The 24,181-nt window shown below is 41.8% G+C and overlaps 2 protein-coding genes and 1 long non-coding RNA gene across 6 annotated transcripts in view; 2 read left to right on the top strand and 1 right to left on the bottom strand.

The window, feature by feature from the left end:
- Positions 1 to 4,434, top strand: part of hdx (highly divergent homeobox) — an 8,871-nt gene extending 4,437 nt beyond the window's left edge. For both annotated transcript variants that reach the window (XM_084353626.1, XM_084353627.1), the window contains exons 5-11: positions 36 to 92; positions 814 to 960; positions 1,619 to 1,817; positions 1,906 to 1,985; positions 3,461 to 3,565; positions 3,721 to 3,843; positions 3,929 to 4,434. In XM_084353626.1, the coding sequence (XP_084209752.1) occupies positions 36 to 92; positions 814 to 960; positions 1,619 to 1,817; positions 1,906 to 1,985; positions 3,461 to 3,565; positions 3,721 to 3,843; positions 3,929 to 4,189 (972 nt within the window). In that variant the 3' untranslated portion in view covers positions 4,190 to 4,434. The remainder of the gene's footprint in view (positions 1 to 35; positions 93 to 813; positions 961 to 1,618; positions 1,818 to 1,905; positions 1,986 to 3,460; positions 3,566 to 3,720; positions 3,844 to 3,928) is intronic.
- The window catches only part of LOC311257769, an 11,729-nt gene extending 5,579 nt beyond the window's left edge, over positions 1 to 6,150 (bottom strand). The window contains exons 1-3 of the long non-coding RNA XR_014622664.1: positions 5,802 to 6,150; positions 3,948 to 4,165; positions 3,775 to 3,828 (exon numbers count right to left, since the gene is read on the bottom strand). This is a non-coding gene — a long non-coding RNA (uncharacterized lncRNA). The remainder of the gene's footprint in view (positions 1 to 3,774; positions 3,829 to 3,947; positions 4,166 to 5,801) is intronic.
- rps6kal (ribosomal protein S6 kinase a, like) lies at positions 6,051 to 24,181 on the top strand. 3 transcript variants are annotated; one of them, XM_084353629.1, is made up of 22 exons: positions 6,051 to 6,385; positions 8,952 to 9,011; positions 9,108 to 9,224; positions 9,313 to 9,394; positions 9,530 to 9,610; positions 11,117 to 11,196; positions 11,882 to 11,988; positions 12,894 to 12,931; positions 13,201 to 13,343; positions 13,454 to 13,524; positions 13,617 to 13,705; positions 13,948 to 14,012; positions 14,385 to 14,487; positions 14,672 to 14,796; positions 15,945 to 16,067; positions 16,598 to 16,687; positions 16,776 to 16,934; positions 17,019 to 17,180; positions 17,341 to 17,417; positions 18,783 to 18,900; positions 19,246 to 19,386; positions 22,885 to 24,181. In XM_084353629.1, exons 1-22 carry the CDS (start codon positions 6,359 to 6,361, stop codon positions 23,008 to 23,010), a joined length of 2,184 nt encoding a protein of 727 aa, XP_084209755.1. In that variant the 5' UTR covers positions 6,051 to 6,358; the 3' UTR covers positions 23,011 to 24,181. The 3 variants fall into 3 exon arrangements, with proteins under 3 accessions (XP_084209755.1, XP_084209754.1, XP_084209756.1); XM_084353628.1 differs by lacking the exon at positions 6,051 to 6,385 and adding an exon at positions 6,432 to 6,847; XM_084353630.1 differs by lacking the exons at positions 6,051 to 6,385; positions 8,952 to 9,011; positions 9,108 to 9,224; positions 9,313 to 9,394 and having other exon boundaries at positions 9,531 to 9,610; positions 11,872 to 11,988.

Here is a 24,181-nt window from a genome sequence, read left to right as displayed (position 1 = left end):
AACGACTTAACATGACTGTGTCCCTTTGTGTGCAGACTTCAGTCGGTGTGTCTGCAGCCCCCTGGGTCATCAGCAACTCCAGAAAGAGAACAGTTAGTACTTTTTTTTGTCACTTTAAATGCAAGACTTGTATATAATATATATAACACAGAAAACTAAGATTGTACGAGATGGATTTTTTTCAGCCGATACCGACACCCGATAATGTTCTGCTTCTAGTACCAGTTACCAATAAGATAACGAATAATTTCGCATTTTTGTTCTTTACAAAGCAGTTTCTAACCTCTTGTTTATGCACACCTGAGGATAAAAAGGCTAAGATATAAATGAGTTAATATTCATGATTTAATCTCATATAATTTTTTGCTCTTCTCTGAACCCTTGCGGAATGTGTATAGCACATTGCAATCATGTTAACTTCCTCTGAAACTGTAAAAAAAAAAAAAAAAAAACATTACACGGGCGATGACATTGTGCTCACTGGAGCTGGCATGGACTCTACAAGCCTATAATTCTGTGACATCACAAGAAGTTTTGCGTCCATGAACACTTGGGCACATGCTGTCATTAAAGCAAAAGAGGGTCATACTAAATAGTAAGATATTCTGAACCTCTGAAACATTTTTCAAAAATTCAACTGACCAGTCAAACTGTTAAGCTTGTATCATCATTTATCACTAGAACAAAAACATAAAAAAATATCCGGTTTACTATAATTATTGTACATTTATGTTGTCTGGTACAATGTAAAGCTAGAGTCTGCTTAGTATCTGTGTGAAAGTTCTGTAGTTAAACAAAGGTTTGTGTTCGCAGCTGCAGGATCGGACCCAGTTCAGCGACGGGGATCTCATCCAGCTGAAGCGCTACTGGGACCGAGGCATGACCAGCCTGGGCTCAGTCTGCAGGGAAAAGATCACCGCTGCAGCGAACCAACTCAATGTAGACACTGAAATAGTCAAGGTAACCAAATCCACAGGGTTCAAATAATGCAGATACATCTAGAAAATGACAGGTGTTATTGAATTTGATTTGAATTTCTGCAGTGTCATTGAAACTAGCAAGATGTTTTGTAGACTAAGAGAGATTGGAGCCTTATTCACATATTCTGGCCACTTGTCTATGACATTTAGGGGGAACAAGATTATTTGACTTGTCTGAACTTTAGTGAGCGAACAAGAAAACAGGGAAGAGTAACTTTTCTAGGTCATGGAAGTTTTCTAACTTACTGACTCAAAGTTGTGTAAAAGTCACGCAGTTATATATAAGGGCCACAGCAGGAATGCTGATGGACTAAATATAGTCGCTCAGTCCTGACACACATGACCCACGGCCATCTCACTTACTGGGATATTTATTGCATGGAAGAAAAATCTTTGTAGAGAAACAGTATGCTGCAATAGGATCACCTTCAAATGATTGCAATAATTAAACAACTACTTAAAACCAAGGCTTAATGTGATACATGTATTCTAGTTGGTGATTATATAATGATATTTCACCAATTAGTTTTCCTGACTTAACCCTCACATCTACCACATTGGACACTTTATTTATTATTTATTAATTGATATACTTGATACATGTTAGCATTTTGTCTACTGTGTTCTCTGATCGGCAGACATGGATCAGCAACAGACGGAGGAAGTATCGTCTGATGGGTATTGAAATCCCTCCACCTAAAGGCGGGCCTGCTGTGTTCACCACCTCATCCCCAGGAAACGAGTCCCCAGTGGGCCTCAGCCCTGACGAGGAGCGGCTTAGGACGCCCGAACTCGGAGACGGCTTGAACGACGGGGGGTCTGTCTGCCTGTCTGAAGGTTAGGCCGCTAGTAGTATTACACACACCAACACTTACTGCTGCGTAAACTGTGTGTCTCAACATTCATGCAACGCTCTGGCTCCTAGATGGCACCATCGACTCACAACATAGAGACGGAGAGGATGGAATAGATGTGCCCACTGCTGCTCAACTGGCCAATAATGTGGTACTTGATTATTATTATTTCTCGGATATTACAGTACAGCCTCATTAAATCCATCCACGTAGGAATTGGCACTGGTGGAGCTCATTCATTCTACTTCAGCATGTAAGATCATATTAGTTTGTTGCAACAGAACAACACCAGCTGTACCTTTTTTTTCACCATTGCACGTTATTTGTAAAGTGATGTTTAATAGGCCTTTTTTTTAAAGAAGTAAGAAAAGCACAGGTGACGATAATAAAATCAATGACGGCTGAATTGCATATCAGCCGTTTTTTAAAATTATTAATAGACATAGTACAATTAGGGCTGTACAATTAGTCACAACAGGATAATAACTACCAACAAATGCTTTGCATTCAAAAATAAACTTCCAGACCAATCAAGCACCATGCGATCAACAGGCTGCTGTTTAGCCAAACTTAGTTGAGGCTAATGGATTTCTATCACACAGACAATCTGAGAATGTAGTGCATCCGCTTATATAAGATTATTATTTTTATTTATTTGTATCTATCACTTAATTTGACAGGGACAATACGTGTAGGCATTGTTACATCTTATTAAAATGCAACCAGTGCAATGCATTAAGACTTCTAGCTGTGGCTAATTTGCAGTCTTGGCCTGGTGAGGCTTTCAAGGAACAAAACACGATACAAGACTCTAAAATAGACATAAAGGCTAAAAATAAAACAGACATCGACAAGCAGCCATTACAGACAGTGATTGTAACTTAGACCAACAGTTAAGAACAATGACTGAAAATTATGACTAAGATCAAAAAGAAAAGAGTGAAAAAAGGTAGAAATATGTATGCTATATAAAACATGTAACAGATTTGACTTTGTTGAAGCCATAATCTGCCTTAATACTGACAGCTTTGAGATCAATTAATGTTTTTATTTCTGATAGTAGGGTTTTCCAAATCTGTGGGCCTTTAACTGAAAAACTGTAATTAAAGTGTGATTATTTGTTCCCCATCGATTGAATATTTGGATCTCACAAAAGAGGATTGTGTTCATTTTAACCATTATTCTGCAGCCCAGATTAAGGCAATAATAGGCTACATTCTGCAAGTGTAATCATGTGTTTTGAATCTGATATAATATCACTGACACACTTGACATATTTTTCCTGTCCAGTCCGATACATATTTTCACTTTTGAAAGGTTTCTATAATGTGTCTGACATCATTATCTCTTTACAATAATTTGTTACTGTGCGTGATTCATTATCACACCATGTTTCATGATAAGTATGAGCTAATTTAACCTTTGCAGCACTATTGTACTACAGTCAACAGTATAGATTGTTTGTTCAATAGTAACTACAATACAAAGTCCTTTACATAATACAGTTAATTACAAAAATAGAACATAATGAATAATAGCCAGAGGAGATATTAGTCACCAGAAGAATTTTAATTATTTTTTCCGTCTCTTTTTATAAAGTCATGATCTAATCTCCTTTTTTAACAGAAGATTGAAGTAATTGATGAGGACAGGGACGAAGATGACGATGATTACGATGGTGAACTAGTGGCTTCAGACCTCGATCAAATGCAGGGCCTGCTGGAATTCAAGGTGAAGACACGCACAAGACTATGACACACTGATCAATCCACAATTACAGTCCTGTCTTTAAACTGAATTGTTCATGCTAGTCCATCAAGTGCGAAGAATTAGAATAAGTGCCGCTCTGAATGAACCTTTTGCCCTTTTGAATTCTTCTGTTTCAGCATGAGGAAGTGCAGTTCTTAGAGATTGAGCTAGAGAACCAAAAACAAAAATACCTGGAGCTTGCGAGCTTCACGAAGAGCCTGCTCAGCGCTGTGAGGAACAATGACCTGGAGAGACAACAGGTACATTCTCAGTCATTTTTACACACTGACCAGATCCACCACAGTTTATAGAAACATCTAACCGGAAGTCTGCTCTTTGCTTCAGGAACTCATGGCTAGTCTACCTCATCCCTCAGACCAGGACTGGGACACGACTTTGGAAGAAAGAAACCAGTCTGCTGCCTTGTTAGCAGACGCGTCCTCCAACCACGACGACTCCCCGGCAGCCAGCACGAGCAGCGTCGAGCTCCCGCCTGCCCAAGCATACGAAGACATCCCGTTGGTCACCATAAACGAAGACGATACAACTGAAGTTACTGAGCCCTCTGCATCAGAGGAGCAACTGCAGGAAGCAGAACAAAATTGACTATCTCATGTACATCAGCTCATATAGACTCATACAGACATTTCCATACTCCACACAGACGCTGGTTTCACACAAGAACGGACTATATGGTCTTGCATTTACACAAACACTCATGCTCCACGCCTAGTGCCTGTGGATTTATGCTTTCACTATGACTGTTGGGCTGAATATTGCCTTTTTTACTGCATATCATTCGCCTTGTTCTGGACCAGTCCAGAGAGAACAATAAACGACCTCTAACTTAACTGTGTGACTGTGTTTTAGTTGGAAAAGTTCGAGTTTTCTCATGTTGGTGAGAAAGTCATATTGAGACATATTGGTTTAGAGTAAAGGTAGAAAAATGACAGAGATAGTTTAAGAACTGAAGGGTAAAGAGAATCAAGTTCACATGCAGTGCTGTAGTGTAGACAAAAACAATATTTTCTGTCATCAGATGACTCAAACTAAGGCCAGATTCTAATCATAAAACTTGATTAAAGGTAAAATTTTTATGCATTTCAGTTAAAAACATTTTTAAAAAATCATTAAAATTATCAACAGAACATAAAGAAAAAACAGTTGTGACGTCTGTGTGTTGTGTCACAGAGATGTGGACTGCTAACCAGTTGGCCGCGGCCCATCATGGCCCTGTATCCTTCGCTAATGATGTAACGATGGATGTAACAATTAAAATCTGGATACAGCGTCAGAGGAGGTGCCCCGATTGCTCCTATGACAGCTGCTCAGTGGCGCATGAAGACGAAAAAGCTTGACTTCTTGGGTATGAAATTACCCAGATTTTCTGAGTTGTGAGGCCCGTAGAGCGTGAGCACTAGAGACTTCCACTAAACTTCCTGTTTAGCGCCCGACTTTAACTTGAATGAGGATAAAATAGATTAATCATGCGGTTCTTCTAGACTTTCTAAATGTTATTGGGCCGAATGGCTCAAATTATGACAGTGAAACGAGTCATGTCTCAGGGCTTGTGACACTCAAAAAAATGTATCCACTGTTTTACAGACGCTTTTTCCATAATGTAAGCTTATGGGAAAAAGTATTTTTGGGCTGCAGGGCATCACATGATGCTAAAGTTACATGGTTTGGTCACTATGACAATTGGCTTCAAACCCGAGCCACTAGCTGCACAGCTAACCGAGCTAACGGCAGCTTAAGTTAGTAGGCGTTAGTGGACAGTCGGGTGAGATGCTGCCCCCTGTTTGTTTTGGGTATGAATTTGAAAAGTGGCCAATTCTTACAGATTGCACCTTTAATATATATATTTAATATATTATTGTATATGTAACAGCAATGAAGGTGACTGGGCTTGTTTTCATTTGGCAGGGGAAAGTTTCACATTTAAACTTGACTTGAACTTAGAGATTATGTCTCCTGTGACCTTTGTGATTAAGATCTTAAGTCAAAGTTGTGTCTATGCATTAAACAAACGGAGGGGAGCAGTTTCCTCAGCACACAAAGACTTGGTGCCTGTGGGTGGGAGAGAGACAGGGCTGCAGAGAAAGAGCTTTAAGCCTCTTATTTCCACTTGGACTGGGGGAAGACAGGCTTACGAAACACTGGCTTTAAAACATTCAACTGACACTCTTAAGATCAGAGGCTTAGACTCACGGCTCACCGGGAGAGGTGTTTGTCTTCCTCCCTAATGTTATCCTGCTGGGTCACCCATAATTTAAAGTCCTTGTCCGTCACAATGGCAGTGACTATTTCAGTCGCAGGCGGTCGGTCCATCACCCGGATGCATGTATGTCACACGCAGCGTGTCATGCAGCATCAAGTCCCCCCCTCCACACGCCACCACGTCCGCTCTCCCTCCTCTCTATCTCGAGATCCGCTGCTTTGGTTTGGACGGGGGGAAATCCTTAACTGAATTGCGTCATAAATACGTCAATAAACTCTCATTCACTGACGATCAGGTACCACGATAGCCGCCATATTCGCATCCATGGCAGGGTAGCGGTGCTCTCGGCGAGTGTATGGTCCAGTCATCAACATCAACTATTCCCCGCACCGACCCCCAGATCCCGTCCCGATAGCTGTCCACAGCCTCGCAGCTTGCATCTGATCGTCAAAGCAGAAACAGCCGGACTTCCACGGAGGGGAAGACATGCAACGTGGAGCGGGGGTCTAGGTAGACTACGATGCCTTAGACTGAGAGAGGAATCCTGGCACAAGATGGAGGTAAACAGCGTTAGTAGTGAGGTGAGTTGATTAACGCGTGCCTTGTGTGTTAATTTGCTTTAGGCTGTTTTCGGTGTGTGCTGTCCCGTTAAGTTAGCTTGCCCCGCGAGGCTGGCTACGGCTTAAATTCGCGTCACGACCTGCAGCGCACCGTGATGCATGCTAACACGCTAGCTAATGCTAACAGCTGGTGAGATGTTTATTTTTGTTGCACTGTCCGGGTTTGTTTGTTTGGTAGCCGCACCGCCGGGCTCTCACCGCCGCTCGTTATCCCGCACAGAGGACGGGCTCTTTGCCCCGTGACGCAGGAGCTCCGTTTAGCTTTTGTTGTTATTTACACTTGTCAAGAGGAGTTTGCTTCATAGCTAGCTTAGCCAATGTAGCATTAGCATTCGGTTAGCGTGCTAGCTGACAGCTTGCGAGCTTGAAACTTGGGAGACAAGTTTGGACTCAGCCTCTGTGTTCCAGTGAATGGAAGAACAGGTAAAGTGTTTTCATGTGTCTATAGTTGGGCTACAACAAGTTTCAGCATCGTTAAATTGATTTAAAGTTTAGCAGTAGGTGTTTTAAATGTGGTCAGAGACGTCTTCACAGCTGAGGGCTGGCTTGTCAGCAGCTCGAGTGAAGTAGAGATGCTGTTATTAGCTGTAACTCTCGGTTTGTTAGCTACGTAATAACTCATAATTTCATTAAAATGTTTATCCGGACAGGTGGGAGTGTGTTAACTGCTAGCAAAGTGAAGTTTTTAATCAAGAATTATCGCTACTTATTGTTTCCCCCAGGCTCATAACACCAGGGAGCTCCTGTAGAATCCAAACCCTTGTATTGATAATAATAACAAGGCTAACTTGTCATCTTCAGACCTTTTACTTAAATAAGTGATATCTTTATAAAGACTTATTGAAATGCTGTTAACTGTGGAAAGGTTCAGTTTTCTTCAGCATGGGCCCCCATGACGAGATATGTTTGCATTTGCAGCTAAGCCAACCTGACATCCTGAACCTCTTCATCTCTGGGATTCTTCACAGTCTTTCGCACCCACAGTACAAACTGTCTGTCTGACTGCTGTGACTGTGTTAAAGCCAGCAGAGAAGCTATATTGTAACAAGCACTTCTGACCCAGTCTGATCTGGAGTCCTCTCTCCTCCTGTGATCGCTCCTGGACACGGCACTCTTAATCTTTTTGTCGTTGAAGGATGTCGGTGTATGTAGGTGGCGTGGAAATATTGTACGACGAACTGTAACGCTCCAAATATCAAAAGTCCTGCTACAGACCAGCACTTTAATCTGCTGCTCCTTTAAAAGCTGCCAAGATAACAGATGCGCAGACGTAAACATTAAGCTTAGCCACTTAAACTGGCCAAGTGGTGATGCTGCTTGTGTGTTCCACTTTGTATAGCTTTGGACTTTAAAGATGATCTTCACTCAAAGTGTTTTACAGCGTCAGTTATCAGGACATGATACTATCATGTGTGGCTGTTGGATATGGCGTTCGAATGGCTGAAAAAGGCTCGACCGGTTTTGCGAAGAAGTGTAGGCTGCACTCTGTTACAAGCCTCGATGAGCCACAGCAAAGGTGGGAGTGAAAATGTATGTGTGAATTATGACAGAAGCACTGCCCTGGCTTTGGCTAGCCTGGATGTTACACTTGAGAGATGCACCGAGGCTTACATTCTGACATTTATCAGTGTGGTATCTTGCTTTGAAGTGTATTTCTTGGCTGATCTGAATGTCTGTGTTGTTAATGTTAGCCTATAGAGCCGAGATATAGGAGAGTGGTTTTGCTGGCCTCTGTTCTGAGGATGTACGTGAGTGTATGTTGGTGGCTCCACCCACTGAGTGGGCTTGCGTAGCGCTATGACTCATCCCCCCTCTTCAGAGGCTTGATGGAATTCAACACACAAACACGCTGAGCTGAATACATCATGCAGGCTGAGCTTCAGCACAGCACTGAAATATGCAGACCTGGTTAATGTCATAAGCGGTCAGTTTATTGTTTGATTTATTAGCTGAGATCTGACATCGCTCTGCTGACAATGTGACTGTTTAAAAAAAATAAAAGGGAGGCATAAAAGAGGCTCTTCAATGTACCTCTGAGTAGAACAAAGCACGTCTCTCTGTGGTGTTTAGAAAAAACAGCATCTTGCCACCACCATCGTCCCGAAGCCCTGACCGAGCTGGACCCTAGTTTGTCCTCAAGAGGCCGAATGCTGACTGCAGCCCCAGCAAACATCAGCCTCTCAGAGCCAGTCAGACATGTTGTTTTTGCTCTGGCTGGGGATTAAGCTAGAATGCTAATAATGAGGGGCTTTATAGGGACAGGATGAGCGCTGGACAGCTGGATGGGCTGAGAGTATGGACTCCATACTGTTTGACAACAAATAGAGCGACGGTCCGAAAAGTAAAAGCGCACTGTTATTGCATGTGACTCATTGATTTCATCTGTTGAATCTTCCATCATACACGTGGGCGTGCGGCAGCTGCAGTCATAGTCCTGCTCCTCAGCTAAAAAACAAGGGCGAACGAGCTTTGTCAAAGTGTTTACTGTTCCACACTCCTCTGATGAAACTTGTTGGTTTGGCTGCAGGTCAATGGGCATCAGATCATGGACGAGCCCATGGAGGAGGGAGAGTCTTTCTCGCACTGTGTAAGTAATGATGGGGTTGAGGTCTTGGAGCCTATGTGTGTGTTTGTGCGTGTAGGATGACATACCTGTTGTCTCATACTGATGCTGCTTGTGTAGGATGAAGGGACATATAAGGAGATTCCTATCACTCACCATGTGAAAGAGGGCTGCGAGAAAGCTGATCCATCTCAGTTTGAACTGCTCAAAGTCCTCGGCCAGGGCTCTTTTGGCAAGGTGAGGAAACGGAGCGGACCAATCGAATGTTTCCAACAGTGCGATCGTCGTGGGCGTTTGTTTCTAAAAATTTCTCCTGTTCTCTCAGGTATTTCTTGTCCGAAAGATCCTGGGTCCAGATGCTGGTCAGTTATATGCAATGAAAGTTCTAAAAAAGGCATCTTTGAAAGGTAACGCCGTTTTAGATTTTGATTTGCATCTACACAAAACACAACACAAGTGCAAACTGTGCAAGAAGCCGGTATGTTCTGTCCTTAGTGTTGAATTTCTCTCTCTCACTGTCCCTTCCTGTTTGGTCTCTCCAGTCAGGGACAGAGTTCGCACTAAGATGGAAAGAGACATTTTAGTGGAAGTAAATCATCCCTTCATTGTGAAATTGCACTACGGTAAGACAAACATTCTTATTTGCTTAGTGTACAGGCGATTTATATATAATCTTACAGATTACGTCCCAGTTCAGGTGGAATTAAGGATAAGCTTCTTATGTGCTTGTCCATGTTCATCATAACATTGTAAACATAATTTATCAGAATGTTTTGAGTGTTATTACACAGTTATTGATTATTAATCAGGCCCAATTGGTCAGGGTTCTTATTAGAGTTATTACAGTTTTGAACACACAAAAAACATTGATTAAAGGAGCCCGATTATGATTTTTTCTTTTTCTTTTCCTTCAGTGTTTTTTATACTGTAGGTTGTTGTGCATCTAAAAGGTCAGCCCGGAAAAACACTCCTCCTAAAGTACCTGAAACACTTCGTCAGTATTCCCGCGTTTAATTCCGTGACTTCTTGACATCACACTACATCACCGTGTCACACATTTTCTTAATTTATGCCTATATTCACAGTCGAAGGGAAGCTAACTGGAAGCTGAAAACACAAGAAAACCCGACCGGAGACACAGTGCCTTGCCTTGCGTTGCGAGGCGTGTGTGTGTGTGAGCTGACCTGTCAGAGCAAACTGGTTATTTGGGAGAGGGGCCTTTAATTGACAGGAGCTAAAACAGAGCGTCTCAGACAGACGGGGAAGACAGCGCTGCTGTATGAGAAAATTGCAGGTTTTGAGCATTAAGGCATGTAAACCTGTTCTAGTAGTAACCCAAAATAAATTCTGAACCTGAAGCTGAAGCTGAACCTGAGCTTAATATGTCTCCTTTAAAATCAAGGGAACAATCTAATATCTACTTCAACTCGGATATATAAATATCATCATCTTGAGTGTTAGCAAGTTGCTATTTTAAGTGTTGGCATATGTCACCTGGAGATGAAATTCTGGGCCAACTGATGTTTAAGTATTAATTTGGCTGGTAGCCCATGCCAGTGCTGATGTTTTTTTGCTGTTGTTTATTTTGTTTTTGTTGTTATTTATTACTCCTTTTTCTGCCAGGGATAAAAAGTCATTTCCATTAAAAAAAAAAAGGACTTAGCTGTCCTTCAGCCCTTCATTGAACTCTTGAAAAGAGCACACTTTTTTTCAAAAAACGTATAAAGCAGCCATTGCTGTACAACCTTCTTTCACAAGAAAAAGATTATTTTTCTGAATAGTAACTGCTTTCAAGCCTTGTTAGCCCGCTTCACAACTACCTACTCAATGTTAAGAATTTGTCTGTGCTTGCAAAGCCTTACAAACTGATGGCAAGGATGTCACGAGCCAAAAGCTCATGAATGTGCCAGGAAAAAATAGAAGTTACGTATCAAATAAACTTCCAGCAATAAATATCGTCTTATTTACTGATAGGCCAGTCAACAAGGCCGATATCGGCAGACACTGATGTTCAGCTGATAAAGTGGTGCACCCGTCGTGTCACCCTGTTACCCAAACAATTGAGAGGTTTTGTTAAAATCATTACATATTTAGCTTGCAGGTAACTGACTTGTTTCCTTGTCTTCCAGCCTTTCAGACAGAAGGGAAACTGTATTTAATACTGGACTTTCTCAGGGGAGGGGATGTATTCACTCGCTTATCCAAAGAGGTAAGCTGACATCCTTACATCTCATTATACATATTTGCACCTTTTTCTGTTATTTTTTTCTGTTGTAAAAAAAAAGCACCTCCTTTTCATTCATACATTTAAAGGTTTTTTACCCCCTAGTGTTTTAAACCTATTTGAGAAAATCTGAGCTACATATGCCACAAGGTTCTTGTAGAAACTCCAAGGATTTTTAAGTTGACAGCTACTAATAGTCATGCAAATTTAGTATGCAAAAGTATTTAATTTTATAAGAGGGAAGTGCTGCAAAGTCATTAGTCGCGTTTTATTCAAATTGTAGACTTGAATTCCTCGCAGAAACACGAGTGCTTTTCTCAGAATCTTTATTCCCTTTTAGGTCATCAGTTGCTTGTCAGTTAGAGGCTGGAATCAGCCCTTTTTCAGATGCTTTCAGAGAACTCAAACAATGTGTGATTGTTCTCTAGACAGACCTTGTGTTGAAAGCATGTCTCAGAACCAAAGCGATAGCTGCTGGCACTGTCAAATCAACAGCTTGCTGAATCGTGTAACCTATTTGAAATGTTGATATTGTGACAATAATCATACTCTGTTTTCTCTGTTTGTGGTTACTGAAGCTTGATATTGAAGTTGTGTTTTTTTGTTCTTTGCTGCTGAATTTTCTCTCCTTTTCTGAGTTCAGAGAGTAAATTTGTCCAGTTCTTATCAGGTTATGTTTACAGAGGAAGATGTGAAATTCTACCTTGCAGAGCTGGCCCTGGCCCTCGATCATCTGCACAACCTGGGCATAGTTTACAGAGATCTCAAGCCAGAGAAGTATGAAACCTCGACCTCACCGTCACCTTTGACCCTTTACACTCAAACTACACATGTACCGTCAGACTCAGAACGAACTTTATGTCTTTCAAAACCTCAGATGATTTTTGACTTGCACACATACACTGTATGGTTGTAGCTGTCATCACCTGGCACATTTTCCAGAAAGTGGACACTAAATTCAAATTAAACAATTTCTATTGTCATTTCACTATTTGGACATTGTTGTGAAACTCAAGATGTCCAACTCCCGTCCGTTTTACTTTCTCCTCCTCCGTACTGACTATAATGAAATAATGAATAACTGATATGAGTCTGACTGTGCTATGCGTGCAGTTCTCAAAGACCTAAAAGCAAAATTATTGTCTCATGTCATTAAGAGGAAATCATATTACAAGAGAATTAAAACATTTCCCACGTACTGTACTCATAAAGTATAGACCTAGAATAAAACATTGAAAGGATTTCATAACAAATGGCTCCCAAGATGGGTTCATTTTTCCACGGATCATTTTTTATGTCCAAAATGATTCTGTTTTATCTGATTTATGTGTTGTAGTGTTTTTCTGTACTTAACTTGACTTTCACAAGTCATTTCACACCATAACTTCACTAAACATCTATTGTCACACAGATCCACTCCAAGTTACACATTCTTGACTGTAGTCCAGACCTTTCTTTAGCCTGAATAGTTTGGACTCTGTGACTACATGTGTCCAATGTAGCTTTGATTGGTGGACTTCAATCTGTTATTTCTCACAATCAGCATTCCCCTTGAAACTTAAAACATATATGTGCAAAGGTTTCTGAAGGCTTCTAGGTGATTTAAGCAGAAAACTAAGGCATGAGATGACTTGCGTATTGTCGTGGTCGCTAACTTCTGAAAACCTGTTCTTGTCTTTCAGCATCTTACTTGATGAAGCTGGTCACATAAAGTTAACAGGTATGTCTTTGACATTATAAATGTAATTAATAAGAGTAATTGTATAGGCTGATCTACTTAATAGCCTGTATTTAATCTGTTTCATATTAAATGAGTGTGAACCGAGAATAGATGTGCGACCCCAATTTTGCCCTTAGGCTGACTTTCCTCAGATGCTATTTTTATGATTCTTTAATCAGCACCTGAAGAATAAAAGCTCTGCATAGCATAGACGTGACTGTTCTGTCAGCTGTGTATTCACCATTTAACCTTGTGTTGCTGTTGTGCAGACTTTGGCTTGAGTAAAGAGTCAGTAGATGCTGATAAGAAGGCTTATTCCTTCTGTGGTACGGTGGAGTATATGGCCCCTGAGGTGGTCAACAGGAGAGGACACACACAGAGTGCAGACTGGTGGTCCCTGGGAGTACTTATGGTACACGAGCTAACACAACCCTTCACACACTGGCTCATCTTTTGTGCTTTGATATTTATATGAACTGATTAGAAAAATAAAATCCTGTTGATTATGTTTCCTTTCTACAGTTTGAGATGCTAACGGGAACATTACCGTTCCAAGGAAAAGACCGCAATGAGACCATGAACATGATTCTCAAGTGAGTCATTAAGCATGATTAAGACAGAAGTGAGACAAAGTTGATTTTTTTCCTTATTCACTTGTGTCTCTCTGATCTTTTCTGCCCTCCAGAGCGAAGTTGGGAATGCCGCAGTTCCTAAGTTTGGAAGCCCAGAGTTTGCTGAGAATGCTGTTTAAACGTAACCCTGCTAACAGACTGGGTATGGTACATTAAAGCTGATTGTGTCTGTGTTTGTGTAACCCGTAGGAATAAAAGAAAATGAGGTGTGTTGATCCTCACATTGCGCCACTCGCTTAGCTTGAGCTTGTTAACATTTTGGCATCCACTTAAATCACATGCTGAAAACCACTGAGAGAGAAATGTGTGAACGTGTTGATCCTGTGAAAACAATAAAAAGCCAACTTGCCAGGTTAACTGAACCCTAGTGATCTGTGTCTTTAGGGGCCGGGCCCGATGGAGTGGAGGAGATCAAACGCCACGCTTTCTTTTCCACCATCGACTGGAATGTGAGCGAACACAAGCACACACACAACCCTCTCATTTCTCACATACACGCATGTAACTCTCTAGCTTCTGCTGAGGATTCACACCTAACAAACGGTTGGCTTGGTGACTACTGGCCATCAGTCTTGGCCACACCATCCATGTTTGTGTGTGTCTGGGCAGAGGGCCAGTTCTCACTGTGTGTGCACTAATAGCCCTGCGTGAGTGTTTAAGAGCCAGCAGGATGCTATTGGCTGGACCGAGCTGTAGACGGATGGGAAGGGGGTTAATCTGGGAGGGGTCTTGGCTTCTCTTTCACATATGTTCAAACGCTCCAAACAGCCCGCGGTAGGTTTCAATTCCTATCGTGTATGTGTCTCCTGTAATTTCTGCAGAAACTGTACAGGAGAGAGCTCCAGCCCCCGTTCAAGCCCGCAGCAGGTAAACCGGATGACACGTTCTGCTTCGACCCAGAGTTCACCGCTAAAACGCCTAAAGGTAAAAATCTACACCTACACACACATGTCCTGTTCACATGCTTTTTGAGCTCAAAACCAACAGCCACTCCTGCAGCCATGGAAACTGTAACCGAGCACTGACTACAAGAAATAACTTCCAAAATTTTAAGTGGGTGTTTGTATGCTCATACGTCTATTTTTTTAATTATCTTCTGTATATTTAGACTCCCCAGGTATCCCTCCCAGTGCTAATGCCCACCAGCTCTTCAAAGGCTTCAGTTTTGTTGCACCAGCCCCGATGGATGAGAACAAGAGCTCCCCGCTGCTCAGCATACTCCCTATAGTTCAGGTGAATACACAGTGTCTCTGCTTTGCATAAGTCCTCTATTACGGTTGACACATGTTAATTATTAACTTATTAACTTCAACGCACAGATCTTTAGCTGTTATGTGAAGCTTAGTTGGTTTGATAACAAGATACTGACGAGTGTTTTACCACGTTTTTATCTGGCAAAAAAGGTTGTTAACACATCTGTAACTGTTACAGAACTGTTATCACAACATGCAGGTTGACAAAACTCGATGAATACTTTCCAAGTGGTGCCTGTGTTCAGTTCGACACTTTTACACAGAATTGACTGCACTGGTCTTTTTCTGTATAATGAAGTGAAATTAAATAAAACCCAGTTGCTAAACTGCCACAATTATCCTTAAGTCGTTGTTTTGTTCCACCTCATATATTCACATCACACATACACTGTCGTCCCCACACTTAGCATGGCTACGTTTATGCCCGTAACTTTAATTTGACAGCATTTTGCACCATTATGTTAAGTGTGAGTAGGGTGCCAATACTACAATGGCTTGTAAATGGTGGTAAATCTGTGATGACAGTTTGACTGCTGAATATGTAATAACATTATCCACTGAAGTTCCACCCTGACTTATTTGTGAACAGAAGAACCCAACCGATACCTGACGCTAATACCAATATTAGGAAGTAAAACATTCTGATATTGATATATCGGCCGATATATACACATATTTTGTTTGCAGCCATGCCTCAAATGTGGTTATCAAACAGTTGAGATGAAGATATCTAACGGAGGCAGGATATTTTGCAGTTTAACAAATGACACCAGTGCACTGAAACAGTGAACTTATTGAGAAATTAGTCATTATAAATTATCCTAAGCATGTCTTTCTGCATTATAATTTATAATAAAATACTTTTTGTATCAGCTCATATCGGACAACATATAAGCCGGTACCATAATCTTTCAAATTCCAATATAACTGATTTATCAGTTGGGCTCTAGTTAAAATGATTGCTGTGGAGCACACACCATCAGGACTACAACACACTCTTGTTGTCTTGTACAGTCATCACAACATACCATGTCTTGGCATGTCATGTGAAGGACACTGGTGCACTTGATTATTTATCCAGTGAACATTAAGACTGTAATACAACAGGTCAAATCTTGTTCTTTCCAGATGCACGGGGGCTCGGCCAAGTTCTCTGATCTGTACGAGCTGCAGGAGGACATAGGGGTCGGCTCCTACTCCATCTGTAAACGCTGTGTACACCGAGTCTCTGCCATGGACTATGCTGTGAAGGTGAATCCACTCTGCACCAATGCTAAATGTCTGTAGAGCCATGCTCCACAGTAAAATCACAGATTTGTTGGCCACTGAACAGCCCCACATGAGCCGTCGAAGGTTACGTTCCTGGCTGAAGGGCATCTCAGCAGTGGCTAATTAAGGATGGTCATGCACTTTCCGTTGAAGTGAAGATTTATCACGCTCTCCTAGAATTTAACTAGTGACCTTTCAGTCTGAATCCTGCTTCTCCTACCACATTTAAAGTGCCAAATGATTATTATTTTTCAGTGGCTCTTTGGTAACTGTATTTTTTTCATTGAAATAGAAATGAGTTTTTTTTGTGATTCCCGGGTAACTAAATTAGACGACTGTTGTGTGAATGCACAGTTTTGGTAAGTTTCTGAACTAGAGTGAATGAAATGACTGAAAATTAAACCAGCGTGTCAATTGTGTGATGTCAAATGACCAGCAGAGGGCAGCACAGCTTCAGCAACTGAAGCAATATTGCAGCAACTTCTTAACATTTGTGTTTCCATGTTTCTCAGATAATAGACAAAATTAAGAGGGACCCCTCTGAAGAGATCGAAATCCTGATGCGATACGGGCAGCATCCCAACATCATCACTCTCAAAGACGTCAGTAATATTTGTTTGGAGTATTGTGAAGATTTTAGAGTTGTCAGTCACCACACTGACAGGTCGTCTTTGTGTGTTCATGTGTCAGGTGTATGATGAGGGCAGGTATGTATACCTGGTGACGGAGCTGATGAAGGGAGGGGAGCTGCTTGACAAGATCCTCAGGCAGAAGTTTTTCTCTGAGAGAGAGGCCAGTGCTGTGCTCTACACCATCACCAAGACTGTTGACTACCTCCACTGCCAAGGGGTGAGGATACGCTTCTGTACATGTATGAGCACGAGTGACGAGTAGACAACCTCTTCTCTAATGCTTTCTCCACCTCATCCTCAGGTGGTACACCGAGACCTGAAGCCCAGTAACATCCTGTATATGGATGACTCGGGAAATCCTGACTCCATCAGGATCTGTGACTTTGGATTCGCAAAGCAGCTTCGGGGAGGCAACGGCTTGCTCCTCACCCCCTGTTATACCGCCAACTTTGTGGCACCAGAGGTGAGAGAGGATGAGTGATGGAAGAAAGAGAAGAAAGGCATGATATGGAGAAAGAGATGTAATTGGAGAGAGGATATAAAGTGGACAGTTGCACATAAAATTCCCATTGTCATTTTGAGTCCCTAATAGTTTGTCTTTGTTTTTGTTTGTGTGGCTCCAGGTACTAATGCGGCAAGGTTATGATGCAGCCTGTGATATATGGAGTCTTGGTGTTCTACTGTATACAATGCTGGCAGGGTAAGACCGCACTCAGCAACAACTGTTGGACAAATTTGGCTAAAATGTGGGCGGAAATGATTAATAGTGAGGCATGAAGTGTCCAAATTTCTCCTCCAGTCTAATGGCTTGCAAACACTAAGCTCAAAATAGAGGCCATACATCAGTGCTCCTGTCACCTAAGGCCTTTATACAGTGGGGGGGCGTTTGTTACGTGCGATTAATTTGCGTGTCAGTGTATTTTTCCGAAACTTGTTATTGTTGTACTTTCACACTTAATGTGAGTATTACAAGGCAAAAAGCTTTTTTTTTTTTCATAACAAGGTTGATTTTTTCATCTTTTACACTGTGAACACACAGTAGAGAGAGAGAGTGAGTGTGTGACCGGATGATGTTGAATCTGTCTTTTATTTGTGAATCTATTTAAGCCTTTTATTGAACATGTGTTGTAACTGTCGTAAATTTGCATCACTGCTGATATGATTAGGCTACTGCTATGATCAGGCTTGGCGAGTAACAGAATACATGTAACAGGATCACGTTATTAGGATAGAAAAAAAGGTGACTGTATTCCATCAAAGTTACAGAAGAAAATAGGTGATTAGATTACAGATACGTTTTGTAAAAAATGGGGATCGCTAACAGGATTACAATTTTCAAAAAAGAATGATAAACTAGTCTGTAACCATGCACATGTGCACACATGACAACTCATGAGTCTCACACAACATCACTCTGGCATATGTGCAGTCACACATATGCAAAATCAACAGTGGAGAATATTATCTATATCTATATCTATATATATGTACCTCCTCTTCACTTCCATTCTGTGTGCAAAAGGGCAAATAAAGCATTTGTATCTGGTGGCAAATTTGCATCTTGGCTGCATGTGAAGTTCAATATTGGTGAGCGGCACACTTGCAGCCACAACCTATAGCAAAGCCGTGCGTGTGCTTCACCCCGAGTACCGTGTGCCTCACATCCTGCACTGCCTACATTCAGCACCAGCAGGCGATTTTCATTCACCTACCGTAGCCATAGATGGATGCAAACTCTTCACAGGAGTATTTGGCATTTTGGTGTAATTTATTCTTCACGTCCCTGGTGTGTAAGGCCTCTACTCTGCTCATGCTGTATGTTTTATTATGGGCATTAAGTGTGCACAGGCTGAAGTTTGGAGCAGTGGATTAAATTTACAGAGTTGTAAAGTCACCACTGCCTCCCATTATAATTTCAGATAGTTTTATTCATGGTGTGTTTAACTACCAGAAAGTTGCAGCAAAGATTTGTACATGAGTATACAGTAGTATTCACATCTATGAAATGAAATGCATCTTGTAATTGATTGAGGTTTTCCCTAATCTCTGCTTTTACCCCCGTCAGGTACACGCCGTTTGCTAATGGGCCAAACGACACACCGGAGGAGATTCTACTCCGGATAGGATCTGGAAAGTTTTCTTTGACAGGAGGAAACTGGGATACTGTATCAGACACCTCAAAGGTACACACACTTTTTTGCTTCATACTGGTGGTGTGACTTCAATACATATTTTCAAAGTCTAATACTAATAATCTTTCTGTTTTTTTTAGTCTGTAAAGGACTTTGTACACTTGTTTTTGAAAAGTGCGCCACAAACTGGACGTAGAACAGTTGACTGAACAACAAAGACGACATCTTTTTCTTATGTGTGCTTAAATGGCTGAGACATGTTGTGAGTTTATCTATCAAAGAAAAATCAGCCAGTCCAGTCTGTGGCAACACAATAAATAAACCTGCCGAGCATTTAAGTTTACAGGAAGGACACACGCATTTAAAATCCTGTTCTTTCCTCGTGTTGTTTTCCAGGACCTGCTGTCTCATATGCTCCATGTGGACCCTCACCAGCGATACACAGCAGAGCAGGTTCTAAAGCATTCCTGGATCACCTGCAGAGACACACTACCACACTTCCAGCTCACACGCCATGATGCACCACACCTTGTCAAGGTGAGTGTATTCTGTATATCCTCCTAATTAACAAGCAGATAAAGGAACAGGAGTTAAAATGTGACCTTGCTGGCGAAGGTAGTTATCCTGCTGAAATCTGAAATCATTTGCTACCATGTGACAGAAGAAAGGCAATTGTTAGCTCACAGTTAAGATGGGATACATGGTCTCACATGTGTTGGGTAACGTTTCTAAACATGGAACCACATCACCTCTCCAAACCAGAAGAGGGTCTGATCTCCTACGTGAAGTCATACCCTCGCGGTGCCTGTGCCTCTTGACATTTAAAAGCAAGCGTGATCCTTGATGATTCATACACTTTTCAGCTCATCTATTGCTAATACCAAATCCAACCGAGCAGATGTGTCCACCCCTCCATCCTCTCTTACCACATATGCAGGTCAGATGATTCTTTCAAGTGGAACCCATCAGGTCATATATTTGGCACAGGAGGTCGAGTACACAGTACGTGTGGTGTTAAAGCCGTTTAAGCCGTGAGGAAACTGTTGCTAGGTGACTGACAACAATAAAGGATGTTTCCTTTTTCAGGTTTCAATAATGATCAAATTTTGTTTTTCGCATTCTAAAATCAGGTGTAGGAGAGATGGGATAAAATAGTAGATGGTAAAACTGGAATCAATCAGACATTTTCCATTTATAAAGTCATGGGGACCATATCAGCATGTCTCTACTTGAAGACACAAAAGGTCACAATATAAAAACAACACAACAGAGCAAACTTCCCCCATCTTTCCGTGCAGGGTCAGTTTTCCTTAGACCCCCCCACAGAGGGAGGTAGTCTGGGCAGCGTCCTAAGTCGACTTCTCTTAATCCCAGGTAGCAGCAGCTGTTCATTAAAGTACTCTTAAATGGCTGAACTCTTCCCCGAATCATGCAGAGGCCAGCCACCCTGTGCAGAAGTCTGTGATCTTGTTCTTGCAGATACAACCCAAAGCCTGTGATCATAGGTGAGGGTCTGAACAAAGATCAACAGTAAATAGAGAGCGTTACTTTGTGTCTCAGTTCTGTCTTCCCCACCATAACAACAGACACTCCTTTTATCTTGATGCCTTCACAGATCTTTCCCTGTACATGTCATAGAAATACAGTATTTTATCTGTTATACTTGTAATGCTTGGACTCCTGAAGAGTTTTCATGCAGTGAACAACCTGTTTGACCTGATCCCCCGCAGTCCTCTGTTATTTCTGAGCTGTGGTGGCTGTGGAGGCCAGCAGCATAAACAAGGTCACTGTCGTGTCTACGGGGCAATTTTAATGCATGCGTTGGAACACTGCACATTATCCAAGGATAGTATCACTATTAAGGGATCCACCTCGTCAGCAACAGTATTCAGTTCTGACAAAGCCCCTGCCTGCGGCACCAGACAGTTCAGTTAATTGTCAGGAAAGATGGATGGTCAATACATTCACTGATGCTTCTATTAGCATGACTGCAACCGTGTATCATCTTTATACCCGTGAATTTGAATGGTGTTGTTGCTGACTCATCCTGTTCTTGGTCATGAATCCCACTGCTGTCAGTGATCTATTCTTGCTCTTCTCCTCGCTCTCACATGTGATTCAAGGTCTGACAAATAGTTTATATTGAAATGTACTGCTATGATGTGTTATTTTTGTACCCGTTAGCTTGAGCAAGTCCATTCATGTGTTCTGGCTTATACAGATTACATTTCTCGTTTTCCTTGCTTTTTTAAAAATTTTATCAATACTTATCAGACAGTGGATGCTACAATTACAAACTGATGGTGTCTGCTCTGTACAGCAGCTGCAAAATCACAGCACAGAGCAACGAGAATCATAATGCATTTATTATGTGATGAGAGTAAAGGCCCTGACACACCAAAGTGACATCAAAGAACAAGCTGCCATCAAGGCTGACTGTTGCGTCACCTCACGTCTCCTGTGTCTCTGCCAAAGAGCTGCACTTGAACACACCGTGAAGACTACAGCTGACGGCCTACGCCTGCGTGAAAGGAAATACCTCAGAGCATATACCAACTGCAGCTAAATGCCGCAAATAGCCCTGGCAAAGAGGCAGAGGAGAAAAAAAATGAGGGGAAACAGTGCTAAATGTGTGAAATTGTGGATACTACAGCAACAGGCTCGGGGGCTTTCACTTCTTTTTGTCGTTTCTCTTTTCGTGCACTCATCTGCTTACCTGAACAGCCAATCAGAGTGATTTCTCTCGACGACACGCCACTGCCAATTCTACATGCTCAATCAGCCAAAAAGCCCCCAACAAGGGCCATCCAGCGCTAACAGTGCATAACACAGACGGCCTTGACAATGTCCGAAGGCCATCCATCGGCCTGGTTTGTCAGGGTCTTAGGGAATAGGCGCCTCTTTGGCAGTATCTAGCATTTAAACCTCATGCTAACAGGGAACCTAATAATGTCAGTCATAGAGAAGGAGTTGGTTACCTCACTGAGAAGTTGGAGGTGTGCAGCCTGTCGCCTGTAGCTCTTCATCTAACAACTCATTCCTGTTTCATTACTCTTAAAACTACTATACTTTAAACTGAATAAATGCCTAAAATGACTGCTGTTTTGCTCTGTAGATGCATCATCGATAAATGACAGCATTAAGTGCTAAACTCAGTGGACATATTACATTTCCTGTGACTACAATACATCATGATAAAGGTCAAACTGTGTTTCACCAGTTAAAGGCTTTTAATGTGACGCTGCAGCAGAAGGAAATGTTCATTTTGCATCAGCAGTTAATTAATACAGCGCTGTACAGGGTGTGAGCGTCTTGTAAAAAGCCTGGTGTAATCGAGTTTAATGGTTGGTGGGGCAATATCATCACCATGGCAACTCTACTTCCTTGAACTTTCTTCAAGTGGGCACCGTTTCTGTCAGGGACACATCAGTGTGTCTACGGCGCCGAACAGTATTTTGGAATATTTTTTTCGGCGTGTTTGTCTCAATTGGATAATGACGGGAAATGAGTGGAGAGAAAGTTGAGAGGGAGGAAGTGGGATAACTGAGGAAGTTGTAATTTCATGAGCATGCATCATTGTAACTCAACCTCGTGACCTTGTCCGCCTGCACCTCAGCTCTTAGTATTCACTTGTAAATACTTCTACTTTTTAAGATGTATCTGCACCTGTTAGGTTTCAGTGCTGCTGCCCTTCTGCAAATGTTACTACTACTACTACTGTATGACATGTACCGATTCATCTCCCTAGATAATAAAAACATGCAGTGAGTTCAATAACATGTTAACTAACTCACCCAGAATCTGAAAAACCTGTCAAGATTGGAGTGTTGGATAAAACTTGCATGATATTTATCCAAATTAGCAGAGAAATTAAGACTAATCTTCTGTACACAGGAAGGAGAAGAATCCAAACTTCTGTGCTGGGGCTTCGCAGCTAAATGAGCTACAACACAAAACAAATTGTTAACAGAATTAGCTCAAAGTTAGAGTCGTGTATCGATTTAAAAGTTAAGTGTTCATTCTGTTGTTTTCCAGGGAGCCATGGCTGCCACCTACTCAGCACTGAGCCAGAAGACAAGTCAGCCTGTGTTGGAGCCTGTGGCAGCGTCTAGTCTAGCCCAGAGACGCAGCATGAAGAAACTCACCTCAACAGACATGTAGACACACACACACACACACACACACACACACACACACACACACACACACACACACACACACACACACACCGCTCCTCCGCCCTCCAGTTTTGACCTCACTCTCAGTCGGACTCTCATACGCAAAAAGACGCACGCAGACCGAAGTCCCGGCCAGTCAGACCTACTGTCTCCCTTTTTTAAATCTATTTATTTGACCCGACATATGCACGCATACACACACATGCACACTCACACTGGACGAGGTTGCTCTTGAAGAAGTCAGCTGAAGCGGAAGAGGGGAAACTCACATATCTGTTACTGCTGGGGAGACAGACTTGTATTTATTTCCACAGCTTTCATATGCACTCGCCCTCCTCGCCTTTCATTCTTTCTTCCTCGCGTGGGGAAGAGACGCACCAGCTGATGTTCTCCTTCACTGTGATTGGCTGATTCAAAGCTGCTTCGGTAAACTGTGCCCTCCCCCCTCCCCACTGCTCTTCATCTGCACTCTGCCATCCTCCTCCTCCTCCTCCTCAGTTCTCTCTCCCTCTCTTGTTTGCTTTCGCTCTCTGAACTTGTTTTCTCCAAAGTGAAGTAATGGTTTATGTGTGAGAGTGTTGGCAGGATGATGTTGACTGAGGGACAATGTTAGAGTGTTTCCTCTCTTAAAAATAAAAAAGATCAGAGTCTGATTGTGGCAGATTTAAAAAAAGTAACTCAGGATCAAAATCATCTGCCGGCACTTTTGAAAACATAACGGCATGTGTGGACAGAACCTGTATTTCTTTTCCCTTACGATTCACACCCTGACTCATGTTACTTTGTGATGCTAACAATGTATCAAAAGAGGTAAAATAAGCTGCAGATGGACAGAAGATAAGGTGAAACCATGCGGTAACGATAACAGAAATCCTAGTTTGCAAAAAATATATATAAATATATATAATAAAGATGACTAAGATGAAGAGCATGTGGGGGAGCTGTAGGGATTTCTCTGGGGGGGACGGGACGCACCCCGTCGAACCAGAGAGGCTGAATTAAAATATATTAAAAAAAAACATTTCCATGGATATCTCTTCAAAAAGACATTGTGGAAATTGTATGATATTGTATTTATTTCATTTGATTTTTAAGATTCTATTTTTCTTTCAAGTTCTGTATATATTGACATTAAAGATCATTATTGACATGCA

Source organism: Pagrus pagrus (assembly GCF_965226575.1).
Source record: "Pagrus pagrus genome assembly, chromosome: 5".
NCBI classification, from domain to species: domain Eukaryota; kingdom Metazoa; phylum Chordata; class Actinopteri; order Spariformes; family Sparidae; genus Pagrus; species Pagrus pagrus.
This window is presented reverse-complemented; position numbering and strand designations above follow the sequence as displayed.

Excerpts from the sequence above, each read along its gene's own strand:
- rps6kal (XM_084353629.1), top strand. The coding sequence starts at position 6,359 with ATGGAGGTAAACAGCGTTAGTAGTGAG. Across the intron at positions 9,395-9,529 it reads AAAAAAGGCATCTTTGAAAG|TCAGGGACAGAGTTCGCACT; the intron begins GTAACGCCGTTT and ends TGGTCTCTCCAG. Across the intron at positions 11,197-11,881 it reads TCACTCGCTTATCCAAAGAG|GTTATGTTTACAGAGGAAGA; the intron begins GTAAGCTGACAT and ends AGTTCTTATCAG.